The 20,622-nt window shown below is 39.4% G+C and overlaps 2 protein-coding genes across 2 annotated transcripts; both read left to right on the top strand.

The window, feature by feature from the left end:
- The first annotated feature begins 254 nt into the window (after positions 1 to 254).
- LOC114532642 (protocadherin-like protein) lies at positions 255 to 16,849 on the top strand. Its single transcript, XM_028554190.1, is given in 21 exon segments — positions 255 to 3,830; positions 5,086 to 5,246; positions 5,528 to 5,605; positions 5,607 to 5,838; positions 5,912 to 6,192; positions 6,273 to 6,458; positions 6,461 to 6,853; positions 6,921 to 7,373; positions 7,376 to 7,980; positions 8,157 to 9,700; positions 9,774 to 10,313; positions 10,489 to 11,120; positions 11,361 to 13,240; positions 13,348 to 13,510; positions 13,611 to 13,899; positions 14,020 to 15,207; positions 15,315 to 15,667; positions 15,754 to 15,872; positions 16,114 to 16,409; positions 16,492 to 16,674; positions 16,757 to 16,849. Coding segments are annotated over 20 exon segments (11,412 nt in total). The 5' UTR covers positions 255 to 1,960; the 3' UTR covers positions 16,641 to 16,674; positions 16,757 to 16,849.
- A 2,030-nt stretch (positions 16,850 to 18,879) lies between these two features.
- LOC114532737 (Golgi-associated plant pathogenesis-related protein 1-like) lies at positions 18,880 to 20,541 on the top strand. Its single transcript, XM_028554314.1, has 5 exons — positions 18,880 to 18,965; positions 19,319 to 19,380; positions 19,454 to 19,534; positions 19,814 to 20,051; positions 20,138 to 20,541. The coding sequence occupies exons 2-5, from the start codon at positions 19,344 to 19,346 to the stop codon at positions 20,409 to 20,411; spliced, it is 630 nt and encodes a 209-aa protein (XP_028410115.1). The 5' UTR covers positions 18,880 to 18,965; positions 19,319 to 19,343; the 3' UTR covers positions 20,412 to 20,541.
- Positions 20,542 to 20,622: the final 81 nt, after the last annotated feature.

Here is a 20,622-nt window from a genome sequence, read left to right as displayed (position 1 = left end):
TTTGAGATGGTTTAGATCGATATTATCTGCACCAACATCTGGCGGATGTTATTTAATAGAAAAGAAAAGAAAGATGGCGGCAGAATAGAAATCCAGGATGGCATGACTTCTTTTTATTTTGTTTTACTTTTCTCCTTTCTTGGTGATTATCAGGCATTGCTAAATGCTAAACAGATACGCGAAAAAGATCTTGAAGTACGTATGATGGGATTGATCATGGATCTGCGTAATTTTCCGTATTTTTGCAGGTAAAAGAATATTATAGTGAAATATGAATTTGTTGATTTATGTGTAGTTTATTGTAAGAACGAGCAAATGGACGCATAATTTACTCATAAGAGTGTTGAAAGGAAATTGTTTTCATTTCACCACATGAAGACAGTGGGAAAGTAAATTGTGACTTAACTAAGCCGTGTCCAATATATAGTACGCCAAATATAACCGTACTGACGTAAATATGACCAAATTCAAAAACGGTACCATCTCTTGTTTTTATTTAAATTGTAAATAAGTATAAATTTTACGTTTATGGGAGTGTTTTCTGCCTTCGCGTCCCAATAGCTAAATATCTTTAGACTCGCGTATTTGCTTCATGTTAATGTCCTAAATGTGTCATGTGTCTGTCGTTCGGGGTACAATAGACTAAGAAATTTTGAGTAAAGGATGTATAATCAATTTATTTAATCTTCCTGTCAAAACAAGATAAAGTATTAAACCAACTGTGTAATTGGAACGGTAAAACAGCATTCACAAGAATGCCAGTTTGTTAGAAACATCAAACATTCGTATTGTTCAAATACTTTAATACAACGTCCAGACAAAATCTCCGTTCAAAGCCGTTCTTGATTTACAGTCCTGATGCAGTGTCGCATTTCTGGATATTTTGAAGGCATTGACCCGCAATTTTTGAATATTTCTTGGCCATCTTAATCCTGTGAATTTTATTCATAATTCCTGGCTTGGTTTAAGTGTAATTAAGTGTTTTGTGTGTACGAATACTTTAATCTAATGAGATTATTATAAACAAGCGTAAATCCTAGCAACATTCTGTTTTACAATCCTTTTGTCGTTGATTTTCCTGCCTAAAAATGCTACGGAACCAGTACAGCACAAAGTACTCGCAGCAAGAGATTAAACTGATCTTGACAATAATGTATACAAATTTGACCATGATATTCTAAACATGGAAGTGGCTAGCTAATATCTTTAGCCAAAATACTTTTGCAATAAAACCTTGTACATTATAATTTAACACGTCGTAATCGTAAACACACAGTATGTTCTATGCATTGTAACCTTAGATCATTTCAAAACAGTAAATGGTTTGAATAAAGAACAGCGCAGGGACATGAATATTTTGACCTAACCTGTGATATTTATATGACCTATCGATTTTCCCACGCGCGCATAGTTCATTTTACAACTAATGGAGTAACTCCTAATAGCCCCCGACCAACGCGTTTTTCTCTTATCTTCATTTCTCATCTGTTCCTGAAGATTGACATTTATTTCCTTCACTCAGAAAATAGTTTAAGTCACAGATAAACACTCCCATACTAAGTTTGCCAGCACTACGCATGCTCTCGACTAAAACGTCTTTGCATATAAAACAGCGATCTTACGTCAAATTTATCCGGCACAGATAATTGCTATTTATGTGAAGCACACCGCGTATGAGAGACTGTAAGCATGATTGGCGCAACACCTCGCTAATCTTCATATTCTGTATCAAAAACATGGTACAACGTTGCGTCGTGTTTATGTTTCGTGGCAAAGTTATCACTTGAGTCGTTGACCAACACAAGGCACCGACGTTTATTCTGCAAGCGAAACAGCTGACGATAATGATCACAGAGTTAAACAAGGTTCATATCAAATGCGTTGTATAATTGTCTCTGCGTGAAGGAACGCTTGAACGTTTAGGTCTAAAGCATTTGAAGTTACGAGTGGATTTGAGAGCATGTTTTGGGTTATGTTAACAGCTGTGTTAACTTGGGGTGTTTGTGGAATACTTGCAGCAGGTTCTAGTCAGTCAGAATCACAGTGTGTTGGCACACCGCTTAATAAACTTACAGTGAATGAAGGTCTAACAGCTGGGACAGTTTTGTTGAGGTTCAAACAAGATCAAAATATCGTGTATTCCTTTCATCAGGACTTGTACTCGCAACCGGCGTTAAATATATTCCAAATATCGCCTGCAGGAATTGTTACAAATATTGTTACACTGGATCATGAAGACGAGAGAGGCAGTGAATTCACTTTGACAGTTCTCGCGAATAACATTGGCAAATCATCGCAAGATAGCGCATTCGTAACGGCTTGTTCGTTGTCAATTATAGTCGTTGATATCAATGACAACTCCCCACAGTTCAAGAAAGATTTATATGTCGGATATGTCACAGAAACGTCCACAAGCACAGTAGTTCAAGGCTTACATGGTATATACGCTACTGACCTAGACTCAGAGACAAACTCCGTTGACAGTTATGAGATACTTCCTGGAAACGGCGCAGACAAATTCGAAGCAGTTACGGAGACCCTGAGCGGAGTTAAATTCCTAAATATTCGAAGCAAAGGCAAGCTTGATCGAGAAGAGGCCTCGTTTTATGTCTTGACTGTACAAGCCACGGACGGTGGAACTCCAACGAGAAGTGCTCGCACGCAAGTGAGAATTAATATTGAGGATAGAAATGATTGCGCTCCTAAGTTTACATCCTCAGAATATATCGTGACAGTCCTCTCAACAACCCCTGTTTCTACTGCAATTCTAACCGTTCATGCCCAGGAGGAAGACTATGGAAAGAATGCTGATATTTATTACTACTTTAAGAGATTTCAAAAGAAATCCCAGAATGATAACTGTTTCACACTTGACCCGCATACTGGAGTCATTCGCGTCGCTAGAAAATTAGATTTTACTGGAAGTTTGATTCACATGACGGTGGTTGCTCAGGATCGCGGAATACCGGCTAAACGCTCGGAAACTGTGGTGAAAATTAGACTATACCAAGGAAGATCACATGTTTACGACCACGATCAACCAATTGTCTTCGCAAAAAATTCTTATTTAGCAAGAATTCGAGAAGATTTACCCATCAACTCTCACGTTTTTCATCCAGACGTTCTCAATTTGAGGAGATCAAGAAATGAGCCTAAATTTAAAATTTTGTCTCATCTAGAAGTTCCTTTTGAAGTGGATACTCATAGCGGTTTCCTGTATTTGACTGAAAACTTAGATTATGAAAGGAAAAGCGTTTATGAATTTAGCTTGGCGTTGACCTCGTCTCAAGAAAGTGTCGCGAACGTGACTGTTTTGGTTGACGATGCTGATGAGAATGTCAACCCACCTGCATTTCATCGACTCAACGACGAAGCTGAATTTAGCAGAGTCGGAAATAGGGAAATGTCTCGTTTAGTGAAAGAGGTTAAAGCGTTTGACCCAGACGACAGATCGAATGCCAGGCTTAGTTATTTCATTGATGATGGAGATGGTATTGGTAGATTCACAATTGAAGAATCTACGGGTCGGGTTCTCTCTGTTCCGCGTTTGAATTGGAATGAAGTTGATCATCTTGGCTTAGTTATAGAAGCTAGGGACAGCGCAAGCCGATGGAGAAGCGGAAAGCAATTCTTATTTATAACTGTGGTGGGGGAACAGGATTGTAACCCAATGTTTGAGAAGAGTGTTTACGACGGGAATATACGGGAGAATTTACCACGTGGAACATTCGTGACTGTCACGAGAGCGCAAATGTGTCGAGGGCAGAGAGTGGAGTACTGGATCACTGCAGGGAACTCAAGAAATAACTTTAAGATTGACAAAGAATCTGGTAAGTATTTGGACTGCGTTAGACGCTCCAAAAATGCCCGAAGCGTTTCTGAATCTTGCGAATCTGACAGCAACAGCGATCATTATCAATTCAGCTTCATCACGCCTTCAGAAAATGCCTCACGGGGAATATAATTTCACTCAAAGCTGCTCAGTTTTGCCGAGTCAACCATTTTGACAAACTATACGCTTGCTGCGAGCTTTGTGTTTAAGGAAGTTCCTGTTGTGAAGTGTTAATTGTATTCATCCCGTGTACTATTTTGTATATTATTAAATAGGTGTTATTTTTGTTTGAATATCAACATGAGTCCATCACAAACATGAAACCTATTTTATAAAGGCGTAGTGCTCTTCAGGGGTATTGGCCTTTTTTGTCAGAAATTTATGGGAAATATATTTTCAAAACGTTTCTAAAATGTTCAGAAGTACCGCCGTAAAGTAAGTTTATTTATATCATTCAGAAGAATTTGATTGATGATATTAGGATATTGCAATCGACTAGCTGAAGACACTTTGACATGGAAATACCATAGTTTCACTCAAAACTATCTCTACATCAACAGCCTAACACGAGAATTCCTACAGAAAGTCAAGCCTTGCTCTATATAAGGTTATGAAAACAAGCCTAAAAGGAATAACACAATGTATGAAATGTTTCTTATCTCGACATTTTATCAATTTGCCATGCTTTTTCGCATTTCAGTTAATTACTTTAATCGTGCGTGTTGAGATGAAAATAACTTGATGAATCTGCGAAAAATTATCGTTTAACGTTTGTCGGTAATTAATATTTTACGAGAGGTAATAGCGCAGAGATTACCAGAGAGATTGTATGAAACGTCACCATAGATGAAGTTCAATTAAGGTTGTGAAATGCATGAGATTGGATACACCAGGATGTGTGTATTGAGATATGTGATGGCTTGTGTGTCTACGGTTTGTTTTATACAAAGCAACTAGAGTGATCCAAACTTGTGTAAATGCATCACCTGTTCCCGTGACATTTCCTATCAGCGTTTATAATGCGGTGGCCAAGAGATAATTTTCAAATGAAAAATTCATCTTTTAAGTGAAAGGATACTTATTTCAGAAGATTCCATCACCGCAATTTGCGGGTTTAGCAATAGTTATTTTGCCTCGAGTGCCAACAAAATGCTCCCTCTTGTGGTTCCCTTTATGGGAGGCCTGGTTTGGCCCCCGCGGAATTACCCCGCTCTCTCTCTCATCTCTCTGGCTAATGTCTTGTGTTTCTACAGGAATTGTAACTACAACAAAACCACTCGACAGAGAGAAAGAACCCGAGTATACATTGGAAATAACAGCAAGAAATGGGTCAAGAAGTTCCAAGACATTGTTGGTTATAAATATCGATGATGTCAATGACCATAGTCCTTTGTTTTCCAGAAAGAGATTTCAGGTAATCCTCAGATTTGCCTTTTTACTACAAACTTAGTTTGGTAGCATGCCCGACTTTTGATAAGTGGCATTTTAAGTCGGTCAGCTCAGCTGTGATACCAAAACTTTCCGGCCGGAGATCCAAATAATTATTAATGTGTGACAAATGGTTGATTTTGAAATCGGATTATGAAAGTTTGGATTATCTTCTAGTTTCCATTACCGATTTCACAGCAGGACAGCTGAACTGGTTAGTATTTCATGACGGAATGTTTCTATAAATAGCATTTTTCTGTTTTCTAGGTTGGAATCACTGAAAACAGAGGTGAAATAACGAGCTTACTTATGTCTTGTTGCAACAGACAAAGACTACGGTAATAATGCCAGAGTGAAATACAACATCGTGTCTGGAAATAGAAAGAACTTGTTTAATATTGACGTCGCACTTGGAAATCTATCGTGTAAATCCTTGAACTTTGAGGATACAAGGGTACATACATTGAGAATCAAGGCCACTGACCAAGGTGTTCCCCCACGTTCCTCGTTCACCACTGTGCAAGTATTGGTAAAGAATGTTAATGATCCCCCGAAGTTTGAGTCTGATGAATCAACAGGTAAACTCAAATATATTTATACTAGAAGTTAGAAGTAACGTGACATCAACACTGCTCTCAACTCTTTCTTTAGTTGAAATTCTTGAAGAGAATCCTGCAGGCACAAGAGTGGCATTTCTCCCAGTTGTTGACGAAGATGAAGGAAGAAATGGCGAGTTTGAATGTAGTTATGAAAATGTTGATCCTAAAGAATTTGGCAAATTTCGAATAGAAACGTTTAGCAATGGATGTGAAGTCAAGAGTAAAGTATTGTTGAAGTGGTTTGAAGGAAATTCTTACTCGTTACGCGTGAGAGTAAATGATAAAGCTCCTCTTTTGATTCGCAAGTCAGATTTTATCATAGTTAAAATTAAGGTGAGTTGAACTCAAAGTTTTTTCTCGTGTACGAGGAAAGCCAGCTTGTACTCAACAAATATGTGTATATTTTGCTTCAGGTAAAGGACGTCAACAACCATGATCCAATGTTCCTGCAAGACTCCTATTGGTCCTCTGTGTCCCCTGGTACAACTTCTATCCTTACTGTAACCGCTACTGATGAAGATGGCGGGCGTAATGCCAGGATACGATACTCCTTGGCAGTGCGACGTCTCAAATATTTCGCATTGACTCACGAATTGGCCAGCTGACAGCAGTCAAAGGAAAACTTCATGTTGGCAAACATAAAGTGGATGTGTATGCTGAGGATCAAGGCAGTCCAAAACGAAGAATGAAAGTCACGTGTTTCATAACAGTTGATAGAAATATCAACCGTTCCCCCCTAAGAATTACTTTGTCAAGATACAAATTCACCCTGAACGAAAATGTTCATGTAAATACCATAGTGACAATTGTCACTGTGAATAAACGCGATGTGAATTATACTATCGTAGGTGGAAACACGGAAAAGACATTCAGTATCTCTCGAGATGGCAAGATCACTGTGATCAAGACTTTGGATTATGAGAAGATCAAACTTTATAAACTTGTGGTTAGAATTACGTACAGGAGGCGTGGAGGAATGGAACTTGCTAAAGAGGTATGATTCATACGACTAACTTCTCCTGGGAAATCATGTCTAACCAATCGTTTGTTTCTCTCTCTAGACAACTATCACAATTCAAATATTGGATGTTAATGACAACGAACCAATTTTTACAACCCTCAGTAATCCTCTGGTTGTCACCATCAACACACCAGTTCATCCCAATTCAATTATTACCAAAATTTCCGCTTATGATGCTGATTTAGCAAATAGTGTCACTTATAGAATCAAATTAAGTTCTTCCCAAGTTCCGTTCGATCTTAATTCTATCTCGGGTGAGATTACCGCTCAGCGTTCGTTAGAAAGTCGTAGTTGGACGTTTACGATAGTTGCCGAAGATTCAGTGGAACCGAAGAGACATAGTGAGCTTGATGTACACGTGAGGATTCGTAGAGGTCGTCCGAGGTTAAGAATTCCTCAGCATCAGCTGTCAGCAAGTGTAGATGAGGGACCTCTGGGTGTAGGTAGGGATATCACGAGTTTCTCTGTGAACAATGAGTGGGAGAACATGATCTGACGTATTCTATATCGGGAGGAAACCATGAAAACGTTTTTTGCGTTGACGTCAGAGGCTTTCTTCATGTGGTGAAAGAACTGGATCGTGAATTTCGTGAACACTACATTCTGTCGGTTTCGGTAAATGACGGACATAACTCGGAGGTTTCCGACGTAAATATCACAGTCAATGACATAAACGATCATCGACCTCAGTTCTCTAGTGAGGTCATCTCGATTTCAATCGACGAAAACACGTATGCACAAAAGATCTGGATATTTAGTGCAAAGGACTGGGACGTTGGTAATATCACATACGAGATTGTTGGAACATCAAAACAATCCTCCAGTAATATCTTTGCAATGGATCAGGGGATATTAATGATTACCAGAACTTTGGATTACGAGAAAACACGAAGACATGTACTAACCATAGCGGCCAGAGATCAAGGATCACTTGAAACATTTACTCGAGCTGTTGTTCATGTTCGTGATAAAAATGACAACTTTCCTTCCTTTCTGTCGCGTCGCTATGCTGAACGTGTTCCTCTCAACGCTCCACGAGGGTATATCATCCTTCAAACTCTGGCGACTGACCAAGATTCTGGACATAACGGACAAATAAGGTTTGTAAAGAGTTAGTTTAATGTTAATAAACACGAGGTGTTTGTGCCTAGTTTATGCATGTCTTAGCCCTGGCTCACACTGCTGGCTCCTAAGAATCACGGATGCATTGTATTACCTTCCGATACACAGAATTAGTTTAGGAAATAATAATATTCATAATTGTCTTCTATTTCAGCTATGCTATTCATCCTGTCTCAAATATGTTCACCATCGACGAGTCCACAGGCTGGATACGTGTGGCCAGCGAACTTACCCATGGTAGTTTCCTATTTAATGTAACTGCGAAGGATCATGGCACACCAAGTTATAGCGATACTGCATCTGTCACGATTGTGGTTGAGGTGAACGCGGGACCTCCTCGCTTTCTATACGCGGGCTTTACGCGAGGGTTCCACGCAAGCGTTCGTGAGAACGAACCGAGAGGAACGAAGGTGCTGACGTTAACAGCTGTGAGTAGAGATTTAGTGACTTATGAGCTCTACCAGAATGATGTCACTGATTTTATAATCGACCCTATCTCTGGAGATATTACCACAACTAAATCTTTAGATTACGAACACATCAAGTACTACGAGTTTACAGTAAGTGCCACTGACCGAAGTGGACGTTCAAGCCTGGCTCATGTCGGGGTTTCAGTGATCAATGTGAATGATAATAAACCCAAAATTTTAAATAAGAACGAGGATAATCTAATCTCGTGTCGAATTCGTCATGATGTGGCTGTTGGTTCGTTCTTAATAAATATCCAGGCTCAGGATCTCGATAATGATCCCTTGCGTTTCCACTTGGCTGAAAACTCTAAATCTGAATCAAAGTTTTTCAGGATTGACACAACTGGACGAATAACGACTGCACGGTCACTGGTCGGGAGGAGAGAAAAGATCGATATTGCAGTGACAGTTAGGGATAATGGGAGACCTGTGTTGACAGATACTGTGACAGTGATTGTTGTAGTTGTCAAGTATGGAAATAACCTCGAAACCCATTTGGCAGAAGTCAGCGAGGATACCATTGTAGGCAAGACCATTTCAGTATCAAAAAAGTTACAACCAACATATAAAGATCCTAGTTATAGCATTATTTATCCACCGCAGTCCCCAATTGCTATTCACAGTACCCTCGGAAGCCTCAGCTTGGTGAGAAAACTTGATTACGAGGAATGTAGGGAATACTCTCTAACCGTGAGACTTAATGAGACTGGGGACAATAATAATTATTTTGATGTTGATATCAAGGTTGAAGTTAAAGACGCGAATGATAATCGGCCGGAGTTTCTCGCTCCGGGTAATTTCACCGGGTGTGAAAACCCCGTGAGAGTTAAAATCCATAAAAATGCTCAAAGAGGAAGTTTGGTCTATCAGTTTAAAGCCAGAGATAGAGACAGTGGCAGGAACGGAAAAGTCGTTTACTCCATAGAAAGATGTTCTGACTGTACGGATTTGTTTACCATGGATCAGGACAACCCTGGGGCTTTGAAAACCACCGGGGTTTTTTTAACAAGACCTCAGTATCAAGTTGACGTGGTAGTAAGCGATGAAGGAAGCCCACAAATGAAAACAAGAGGATGTATTCTCGTTCAGGCTGAGCATTTAAAACCACTGTTTACGAAGCAAGAATATTACTTTGAAATAGATGAGTCTGCAGATATTGGTCATCAGGTTGGAGTGGTCAAGGCCGAAGGATTTGGTGTTTCTGTGACATATGAACTACGACACCCAAGTAAGATCATAGCTCATTGCCAAGAGATTAATTTTCTATCGAAAAATGAATTACTCGTCTAATGTTTTTTTAGGTTTAATATTGAGTGTGAATCCAACGACGGGTGAGTTGAGTTTGATTTCTACTCTCAACTACGAGAACAGCAATGAACGAAGGATTGAGGTTGATGTTGACACCAAGAACCAAGCCTCCGCAGCAAGAGTTATTATCCTTGTGAGAGATGTGAACGACTGTGCTCCAAAGTTTGATGAGTCAACGTATATAGACTATGTACCAGAAAGTGCTCTTGTTGGCAGCACTGTTCTTAAATTACATGCCTCAGATGACGATTCTGGCTTGAACTCTGATGAAAGATATTCTCTAAATAGTGAGGATTTCATTATTGACTCGTATACCGGCGTCGTTACGACTGCAGTGTTGTTGGATTTCGAGATAGAACGATCTTATGTCATTACTGCGAGAGCTCATGATAGAGGAAGCCCTAGTCAAGTGGGTGAAACACGCTTGGTTATAAATATTGTGAATGTTAACGATAATAGACCAATATTTACGTCACAAGAATACTCGTGTAGTATCTGGGAAAATGCTGAACATGGAAGTGAATTAACTACAGGTAATGCGACATTTACTACAACAGATCTGAAATCATTCTTTTAAAGGAGTGCAATGCTCTGTGCTGTCTCATACTCCACAACTCCGCTTTTAGTGACGATAGATTGATGTAAATTTCTGGCTCATCTTTATTTCAACATAATTTTCAACCTCCATACCTGCAATTTTTTTTTCAGTCAAAGCTACCGACGCTGACGGAGATAAAGTCTTCTACGACATTACCAGCGGAGACAGTGCTGGATTATTTGTATTGGATCCAGACACCGGAGTTCTTCATTTAGCCAACGATAAATCATTATCCCTAGTAGGACCCTATTATACCCTGAATATCTCAGCAACGGATGAGGTTCATTGGGAATACTCCAGGATAAAAGTGAACATTAAGGATATCAATAACCATGCACCAGTGTTTAAAGATTGTAATGATTATAAGCCATCCATCCGGGAGAACGACCCGCCCGAAACTTTTGTCTTACAAGTCGACGCCAGTGATGAGGACCTGGGTACTAATGGTGAAGTGGAATATGCGATAGTTCAGCAGCCGGATGGAGCAAATTTTGCTATTGATCGTAGAACGGGAAGAATCAAAAGCTTGTCGAGATTTGACCGAGAGAGACAACGGAAATTCCCGCTTCTGATTAAAGCCACAGACGGGAGTCGAATGATGAGGCCTGAGGAGAGATTGGAAGGATCGTGTTCAGTTGAAATTGAAATAACTGATGTTAACGACAACAAACCAATCTTTGACAGAATCTTTTATACACAAAGTGTCAACGAAAATGTTCAGATTGGTCATCGAATCATACAGGTTAGTTTGTCTGTGGTACAGCATGACAACAACAAAATCACTTCTTCAGATATTCTTCTTTGAACTGGCTTGAAGGCCAGGTAAAACCTGAAGCAGGTAAAACCTGAAGGCCAGGCAAAGCTTGACGGCCTGGCACAGCTCTCTGACGAAGACCCTTAGGAGGAATTGTTTTGTTGCTGTTTAATACAATTTTCAATTTCAGTTCTTCTCCTCCATTATTGATTGTTTCACTTTTTTTAGGTGAGAGCCAGGGACGATGACGAAGGATTAAATGCAAAGATTAGCTTTAGTTTCAAGAAATCATCATCTCTGTTTGTTATTGACTCTGAAACTGGCGACATCAGAACACAAGCAAAGCTTGTTGATAAAAAGAAAAGTTACAAGCTCAAAGCCATAGCCAAAGATCACGGAAACCCGTTTTTATTTTCCGAAGTTGACGTCACAATAAACGTAATAGAATCGAACGACGAGCCTCAGTTCTTACAAAGTTTCTACGAAGTTACCATACCCGAGAATTTCACCGGATTCATAGCAAATGTTACCGCAACTTCTAGGAACTCTGAGCACGACGTGTTCTATAGTTTTGTCGTAGATAATAATCATAGAAATTTTCAAAGAAGAACATTCAGTATTGATCCTAATGGTGTGGTAAAAGTGAAGAGTCCGTTGGACCGCGAGACTATTCCTGTGTATACCCTAACCATTCGTGCTCAGACCACGCTTGAATTAAGCTCATTTGCCACCTTAAAAATCGTCATCTCGGATGTGAACGACTGCTCTCCGGAGTTTCTATCATCGCGTTATTTCGGAGAGGTGTCGGAAAATGTCAAAGCAGGGACTTCTGTACTTACGGTCAGCGCCAGCGACCCGGATTTAAGAAGTAATACTGAATACAGTATGGTTTTTAGAAACGCACATTTCAGTATTCATCCTAGAACCGGAATCATATTTACCAAGCGACGATTCGATAGAGAACAGAAAGAAAATTACATTTTCCAAGTAAAAGCGATTGATAGAGATAACCCAAGATTATCAAGTCGCGTATCTGTGTATGTGAAGATTAAAGATTTAAATGACAACCCCCCCGTCTTCCAGCACAATAGTTATGCAACGTCAGTGAAGGAAAATGAAGTGAATGAAAGTGTTATTGATACTGTGGTAGCCCACGATAGAGACCGCGGAATAAATGCTAGAATTACATACACCATAAAAGGAGGAAATTTTGACGGCAACTTCCGTATAGATCCCGAAGATGGCCGAATTTTTGTGAACGGGAAAATCGACTATGAGTTGAGGCAGAAGTACGAGCTCTACATAGGAGCCTGGGATGGGAAGAACAACGCAACAACACGAATGATAATCACGGTTAAAAACGAAAACGATAATAACCCCACGTTTGGAAAAAAAATTCACGAGGCGTCTATTAAAGAGCGTAGTCCTAAAGGTAGTCTCGTTACCAGCCTTGAAGCAAGCGACCCTGATGCATTATTGATTGAGTACGAACTGAGTGTTCAAATACGAAATGTGTTTGAAATCCATCCAACTACGGGTGATATCAGGACTAAAATTGAGCTAGATCGAGAGTTGAAAGATTCCTACAAATTTGAAGCTTATGCCAGGGATCAAGATGGAAGAACAGGGACGGTTAGTGTTATAATAAGTGTCTTAGATGTAAACGATAATGCCCCAATATTCCTGGAAAAACGACAGAGAATGTCGGTCATCGAGAATGCACCGCCCTGGACTGTCGTTGGACGAATCAAAGCCACTGATATTGACGACGTTAATTCCGGCAACGGGAGGGTATCTTATGGGATAATCATGGATCCTATCAATGCATTCAGTGTTGAACCCAACACAGGAATTTTAAGGACAACTGCTGAACTTGATCGAGAGAATACCAGCACAGTCACACTCATTGTGAACGCTTCGGATAATGGAATGCCTTCACAATATACTCGTGGTGAAGTCATTGTTACTGTTCTTGATGCTAACGATCATCCTCCGAGGTTTAGTCAGAAGATTTTTGAAGAAACCATTGCTGAGGATGCCAAGGTTGGGTTGACCATCCTACAATTAGTCGCCTCTGATAAAGATATTGGTCTAAACGCAAATCTAAGGTAAAGTTTTTCAATCAAGTAGTCCATTGTTTCGATTCAATACAGTTTTAAAAAATCTGAACTCTTTTTCATACTGTGTAACATTATTGCTCTTGTTTCTCTTCTAGTTTTGCAATGTTGAGGCAAAGATTCAAAGACAAATTTTATGTGGATTCTAATTCAGGTATCGTCAAGTTAATTGGACAACTAGATTATGAAAGGGCGACTGAACACAGGTTTGTTGTTCTTGTCGAAGATGGTGGAATTCCAAAACGGTCAGACAATGCTACGGTGAGTTTATTTGATGTAGTGGTTGTAGACCGTCTGTTGGGGAAGTTGGTTTCGAAATTTTATTTAGTGGACATAAAACACAAGCAATTTATCAATTTAGGTTATAGTCAAGGTGACAGACAGCAATGATTGCCCTCCAGTATTTTCTCAAACATATAACTTCGTCTTACCTGAGGGAGTCTATAACAATCAAACACTGTCAAGTAAACTGGTCGCTACTGACGCGGACCGCACTCCACAGAATGCAAAACTGGAGTATTCTATCCCGGAAGACGCGGGTGAATCGGGCCTCGTTGTGAATCCAAACACTGGCGAATTGTCCCTGAATACCGCGTTGGATTACGAGAGTCGGAAGGCGCATACGTTTAAAGTTAGAGCAACAAATTTGGGTGAGTTTAGTTTCTTTGCACGAGAGGATTTGCACATATTGAGACATCAGAACTTTTTCGTCAGATTATCCCTCATTTGATCACACAGTAATACTTGGTATTATTTCCTTATTTTGTTAGCTTCTCCGCCTCTTTATGGCGAGTCAGAGGTGAAGATTGAAGTTACCGACATCAACGACAATCCCCCGGAAATTGTGGAATCATCGCGTGACCAGAAAATCTTGGAAAACTCCACAACGGAGGGTCATGTGACGCGCATTGGAACACTTCTGGCTTTTGATCGTGACAGGAAACCAAACGGACCCCCGTTCACGTTTGGAATTCTTGCTGGAAACGAGAAAAACCTGTTTCAACTTGATTCCAAGACTGGTTCCTTGAGTACAGTAGCAAATTTTGATCGGGAAGAGCAGGCGTTGTATATTCTGAAGGTTTGGGTGCGAGATAACGGCACTCCTGCGTTGACCAATAATATCACAGTACGGGTTCACGTGACTGACCGTAATGACAATCAACACAAAGAAGGACACCTCGAGTTAACATTGAACCTATTTGACCATCAAACGATATCCCCCAATGCTCCTATTGGTCAAGTGTTTGTCAACGATACTGATATAAATGACCTGCGGTATTACGACGTATTGACTGGTGACACAAGTACATTCATTATAGAGAGACTCACGGGTAATATTAAAACAAAGAAACAACCTTCGGCGAAGGAATACAAGTTCCTGGTACGAGTCTCCGACCGGAACAGTTCCTTTCACCCGGTAGAATGTAAAGTCACGATTAAAATTAATAGAATTCCTTCGATTGCTTTTACCAAAAGTATAACATTGCGATTCCTGGAAATGACTGTGGGAGAATTCGTCACAAATCTTGATGTTTATAAAAAGGAAATTGCAAAAGCTCTTCGAGTATCTACTAAAAATGTTGATATATTGAGTATCCAGGATTCTGGAGATGGCGCAGTAGATGTGAGGATGGCAGCTCATGGTAGTCCATATTTCGCTCCGGAAAGTATGATCTCGATTATAAAACGAAAGCGAAGTCTTTTAAAATATTTTCAAAATGTGATTGTGGGTTACGATGCTTGCTCAGAGGAGCCAGAGGAACCAGGCGGGTGCAGAAGCATAGCAAAGTTGACCATCAAGGTACAAACTGTGAATAATGGACGCGGGAAATCATTTACCTTTGTTAAGACCTTAGTTGATGTTAGGTTTAATAGTTGTGAGACGTTATATCCAGAAAAGAGATCGTGTAAAGAAAGACCTTGTTTCAATTCTGGTGTTTGTCAAGACGTGCCTGGAGGTAAGACGTTATTTTGTTCGTGTATGCTGCGAGCTTATCTGGAATAAAAGATTTTGTATTAATAATAAATCAAATTCTTCATTGATACAGTTTTGTTTCGTTCCCAGGTTATTTGTGCATTTGCCCCACCAAGTACCAGGGTCCAAACTGTGAGCTGACCACGCGCAGTTTTAAACCAGGAGATTGGGTCTCGCTTCGTCCTTTGAGAACATGCAGTATCGGGACAATTTCCCTGGAGTTTTCTACTCTACGAGAAAATGGCCTTTTTTTTTATGCCGGACCTTCGTCGAGTTTAGGGCCTGGTGATACAAGTGATTTTCTAGCTATACAGTTACACCGGGGGAAAGTGAGGGTGAAGTTGTCCCTGGGTGACTTTTACCCGAGTGTAATACACGTTGCAAAGTCAAAGAAATTGAACGATGGTGACTGGCACATGGTGGAGATTTATCGAAATGGATCGGTAAATAATTGAGTCTTTTCATGTTAACTAAACTCTTTAGTTGTTAACTAAACTCTTTAGTTTCATTTCATTTTAATTTTCTTCAGTCTATTCGAGTGGTTATTGATCAGTGTAATTCATCGTTGGTGAGATCATCAGAAAGTGGTCAAAAGGAAGACAGAAGGAACTGTGAGCAAAAGATGGACATCAGAAATACGAAATTTCAGTAAGTTTACTTAATCATAGATGATCGTGTGTGTGCTTGTTTTATCCTAAAAAATAGAAAACTAAGGCATGTGTACTCATCACAGTAAAAGATATCTGAAATATATTTATCTCATTGTTGGTAATATTCTGGAGTAAACTGTCGTAGTTAAGGATACTTTGAAGAAGAATGTCTGATGTTGTCTCAATGAGATGTTGTTTTTCATGCAAGCTGTCAATATTTCATAAACTCTTCATTTCAGTTCTCTCAACATCAACACTCCAATACAACTTGGCGGTCTGCTAGGATCACCTCCAGATTCAATCAACGTCAGACCAACCACCTATGATGGTTGTATTCGAAATGTTAAAGAAAACGGGATAATGATTGATTTGAAGGATACCTCGAACTCTATGGGATCACAAGAAGGGTGTCCTGTTATTGACCAACATTGTTCCTCTCCGTCGCCTTGTGCTAGGAACGCATCATGTATACCATCAAGGAAAAGTTACTCGTGTATTTGCCCCCCTGGAACTGGAGGATTAAAGTGTAAAAATGGTAAGTATATTATTTAGGAGATCATGGTTTGAAAGGGGGGTTACTGTAGCATTTATCGTAATCAATGTTTTCTCATGTCTAGCCTCTGTGGAGCAGACGTTTGAAGACTCCAGTTTTATTGCGTATCAACCGCGGTCTTCGTTCTTGAAAAGATTACAATTCAAAATTTACGGATATTCAAATGATGGTGCGGACCAGGGACGAAAATGGTGGTCCTCTTTTGAGGATTAGAAAGAAAATTGGATTTGAACTTTTATCACTTAGGGTGAGAATTTGAAAGCTTATGTTCTTGAATTGTTTCATCGTAACTGTATAATTTATGTTCATTCAATAAACAACACTTTCAGCTCACAAAAAGCGACAAAGATGGATTATCTCTTGAGGCAAGGATCAAATTAAGACGAGAAATGATCACCGTCAGACTGACGAATACGATGCTGAATGATGGTCAGTGGCATCACGTGTCCATCCGTCGTAATCGTAACGAGGTGCATCTTGGAATTGATCTTGAAAATAACCCCAAAACAGCGAAAGGTAATGCGTACAAATTACTTCAAAATTGACGTATAGAAGTGCAGTTTATCGATATTAATGTTTCTGTTTCAGTCAAAGGCAGCGACTCATTCCTACAGATAGAACTTAATCAAGAAACTGAAATCATTCTTGGCAGCAGTGCGGGATCTGGAAACGGATTTGTAGGTTGTGTGAAAGATTTCCGTTTCAACGGAAAGGCATTACATCATAACAAGTCTGATCATTTGGTCAAAGTTAAGAAATATAACAGTAAGTGTGAATCTAAAATGATTGTCTCAAATGGCTAATGCAAAGGAGATCTAACACTTTCACTGGTTTCGATCGTGTTCACTCTTCGTTCATGTGTCTTCACTGCTATTCTTTCCTCTTTTTTCAGACATGCAACATGGATGTCTGTCTGGGGCCTGTGATGAACAAGACAAGTGTCCTGGGAAGAGTTTCTGCTATGATAAATGGAGATTGCATGAATGTCTTCCACGACGTTGCGTGAATCAAGGTCCTTGCTTAAATGGTGCTCAATGTGTGGACTATGGAGTCGATGGTGTGGCAATGTATAAATGCAAATGCAGGGCTGGTTTTAATGGTTCTATCTGTCAATTTGGTTCTAAGATCATCAGATTAAATGCTGATGTGGAGGTTATTAATATCAAGTTACTTATAGGTAGGTTCGTTCGTGTGATCATCAATTATCGTCTTTTCCTTGTCTATCTAACTGATAATATCATCTTTAGGTTTGCCATGTTTTGTCTTGGTGTTAGTTTTAGCGACATTAGTCATTATTTGCTACCATCGCTATCAGACTAACGGCAAAGTCACATTTGGCAAAGCAAGAAATATATCTCAATCTGACAAGAAAGATTCAGGAAAGAAAGGTTTAGTAGTTGAGTGGTCAGACTCTCAACTGAACAAAACAAACAACTGTATTAAAAACCTCCCAGTCTCAAAACAGAACATACGTGCTCATGTTCATAATACCAACCGACTATCACCAGTCCCCACAAAGACACACCCTCTTGAAATGGAGTTGAACGAGCCTAAACCTCTATCCCAACTTCCGGCATGGGACATTCCTCCGATGATTGACATCATATTGTCGCCTGAGTCCGAATCTGCTCCGGCCAACGACGAATGTACAGAAGATCCGGACGAAAATTGGCAGGATGCAGAGTCGAAAATTGTACCACGATCGTCACTTTCCGACCTAAGTGAAACTCAATCCGATGATACCAAGGGACAAGCGGTGTCGTGGAGTGATATTGAGGAATATGGAAAGAAATTTTATAAGTTGACGAGAAAGTTCCTCGCAAGGGATGATGGGAGACCTGGAAGTGCTGTTTCCACTATAAGTGACAGTTCAAGTGTTGTAACGGTGGTTGAAAATCCTCAAACATGAGTATTTCATTCCAATTCTTCTCAAACCCGTCTATTATATTTGTTTATATCGACCGTGGTTGATGAGCCTACAGTTTTCAGCTCTTTAAATCATTTTGGCCAGTGTAGTATGATTGACAAGATTTCACCTACAAACTGATTTTAGTTCATCCTAGGTTGCGTTATTTCTAAATTTCGAGTTATTTAAATCTATTTGTTTCATGTTTGTATATTATATAGTATGCCATAACATATTGGTTTTAAGAGATATTTAAAGAAAATTTATTGTAAATCTATATATAAAAATATCATAAATTGTATATTTTAACTAACTAACGAACGTCAAGCTTTAAATTATGTCATGACTCATGAGACTTCTTGAACGGCACCAGCGGTTAATAAAGATTCACCTTTTAAATACGCACAACTGTTTGCGATTTTTTACTCCTTTATGATTTTTTTTCTACCATTAAACCTTTAATTTGCCTTCAACAAACGTAATCTTTTTGTGAAGTGTCGCAAGTCATTGTGTTAGACGTGTTAGAGATACAATTAGTTCACCAGAGATGTTTGCAGGTGCTAATCTTGCTAATTTTGATGTTTCGTGTACCGTTCAAGTGATATTTCACATCCGCAGATCTAAAACGGCAGGTAGGTTTTTTTTATTTTTGTGTTTATAAAATTCCACCGTCTTTCTACTTCACTAATACATGACCAGGTCAGTATTATACACTGACCACTGAAAGGACAGACATTTTGATGATAATTATCGCGGGTATTATCTTCATTTCCAATGATCATAATCTCTCTGGCTTCGCGGCCGTGGAATGACTGAACAGTTTATTCTTTAGTTACAGTTAAATCAAACGCTTGACGGTGAAAGTCTTTCCTTGTAGACTTTCTATTGCTTTTTTTGGAGAATGCTTGCAGAAATAAACGTAGTTTTGTTTACCACGAGAAAGCCAAGAATGGGTTTTAGTTGTGACATGTTATCGCTATTTCAGGTCTGTCTTGGTAGTAAACTTTACAATGTCTCAATTGCTGAGCCTTGCAACAATACTTGTAGGTAAGTGGAGGAGATGCACCATATCTCTTCACATTTTTTAACATGCTATTCATTTAAATATTTGTTTGCATAGCGTCAATGCAAGGTATCATTGGCGCACGCCGGGAGGAGCCTATGGAAGACGTATTTGGAACCGATGGGATATCAGACAGCAGTAAGATATGACCGTTTCTGTAATGGCCATGCATGTATCTCTGAGTTCAGCAAACGTTTTAGGTCATGTTATCTTATTTTGCTTACGATGCAAGCCCAACTCATGAAGCGTTTTTAAAAATTGAACGCTCAAGCTAGTGTAGTCATGGTTGTTGTACGTTTTGCATGAACAACCGTGGAGCAACTATCATTTCATCAGTCGTGTTGAACGCTCACTGCATCACCAGGCTGTAGCTGTATAACCTTCTCTACAAAGATGTTTTTCGTTTCCTCGATGCAGATTCGTTCAACGAGGCAGTGATGGGTGCTCACAACGAATATCGTCAGATGCATCATTCCCAACACTTGCTGTTGGACCCACAGCTAACTGAACAGGCCCAGAAATATGCCAAGGAACTATCAATTCGCGGGATGTCCCAGTTACAACACTCTCTGGGTTACAAAGAAAAAAAATACGGCGAAAATATTTACGCAAGTTGTGATTCACATGTATTACCCATCGTTCCTGTTAAAAATTGGTAAGACGATTTTTTTAGATTAAAATTTGCCTCTCTGCTATCCAAGGTATTGAAAACAGCCTAAAATATTACCTATTGTTTTAAAGGTACTCCAAAGTTTGTAACTACGATTTTCTTGCTCACGCACCCTGGAATAAAATGAGCCCTGTTAAAGATTTTACTCAGATTGTCTGGCGAGGTTCAGAGAAGATTGGTGTTGGACGAGCACTAAGCAATCATGATAAAGCATGCACCTATATCGTAGCTCAGTATCTACCAAGACACGATCCAAACTTACGACGAAGTAATGTTGATATTGGTGACTTCAATAAAGAAATTTGTAAAGATTTAAGCTACGTTGGTTTTGGAGCAACGGGTTAGAAACATCGACTAGAAATGGCAGCTATGGAAGATGCAATCAATAATAATAAAAAACACACATGAAGATTTAATGGTCAAGTGCAGTAAAGACAACTTTGATATTAAGATGAAATTTTGTTTAATTTCCACAATAATTCAGTATAATACATTAAACAGCCTCTAGTCCAAAGCAATTCAAGCTTGAGGAAAGATTTTATAGAAGCCACGCCAT

Source organism: Dendronephthya gigantea, unplaced genomic scaffold, assembly GCF_004324835.1.
Source record: "Dendronephthya gigantea isolate DGI-Jeju-01 unplaced genomic scaffold, DenGig_1.0 000080F, whole genome shotgun sequence".
Taxonomy (NCBI): Eukaryota; Metazoa; Cnidaria; class Anthozoa; order Malacalcyonacea; family Nephtheidae; genus Dendronephthya; species Dendronephthya gigantea.
The sequence above is the reverse complement of the archived record's forward strand: the minus strand, read 5'-3'. Positions and strand labels throughout refer to the sequence as shown.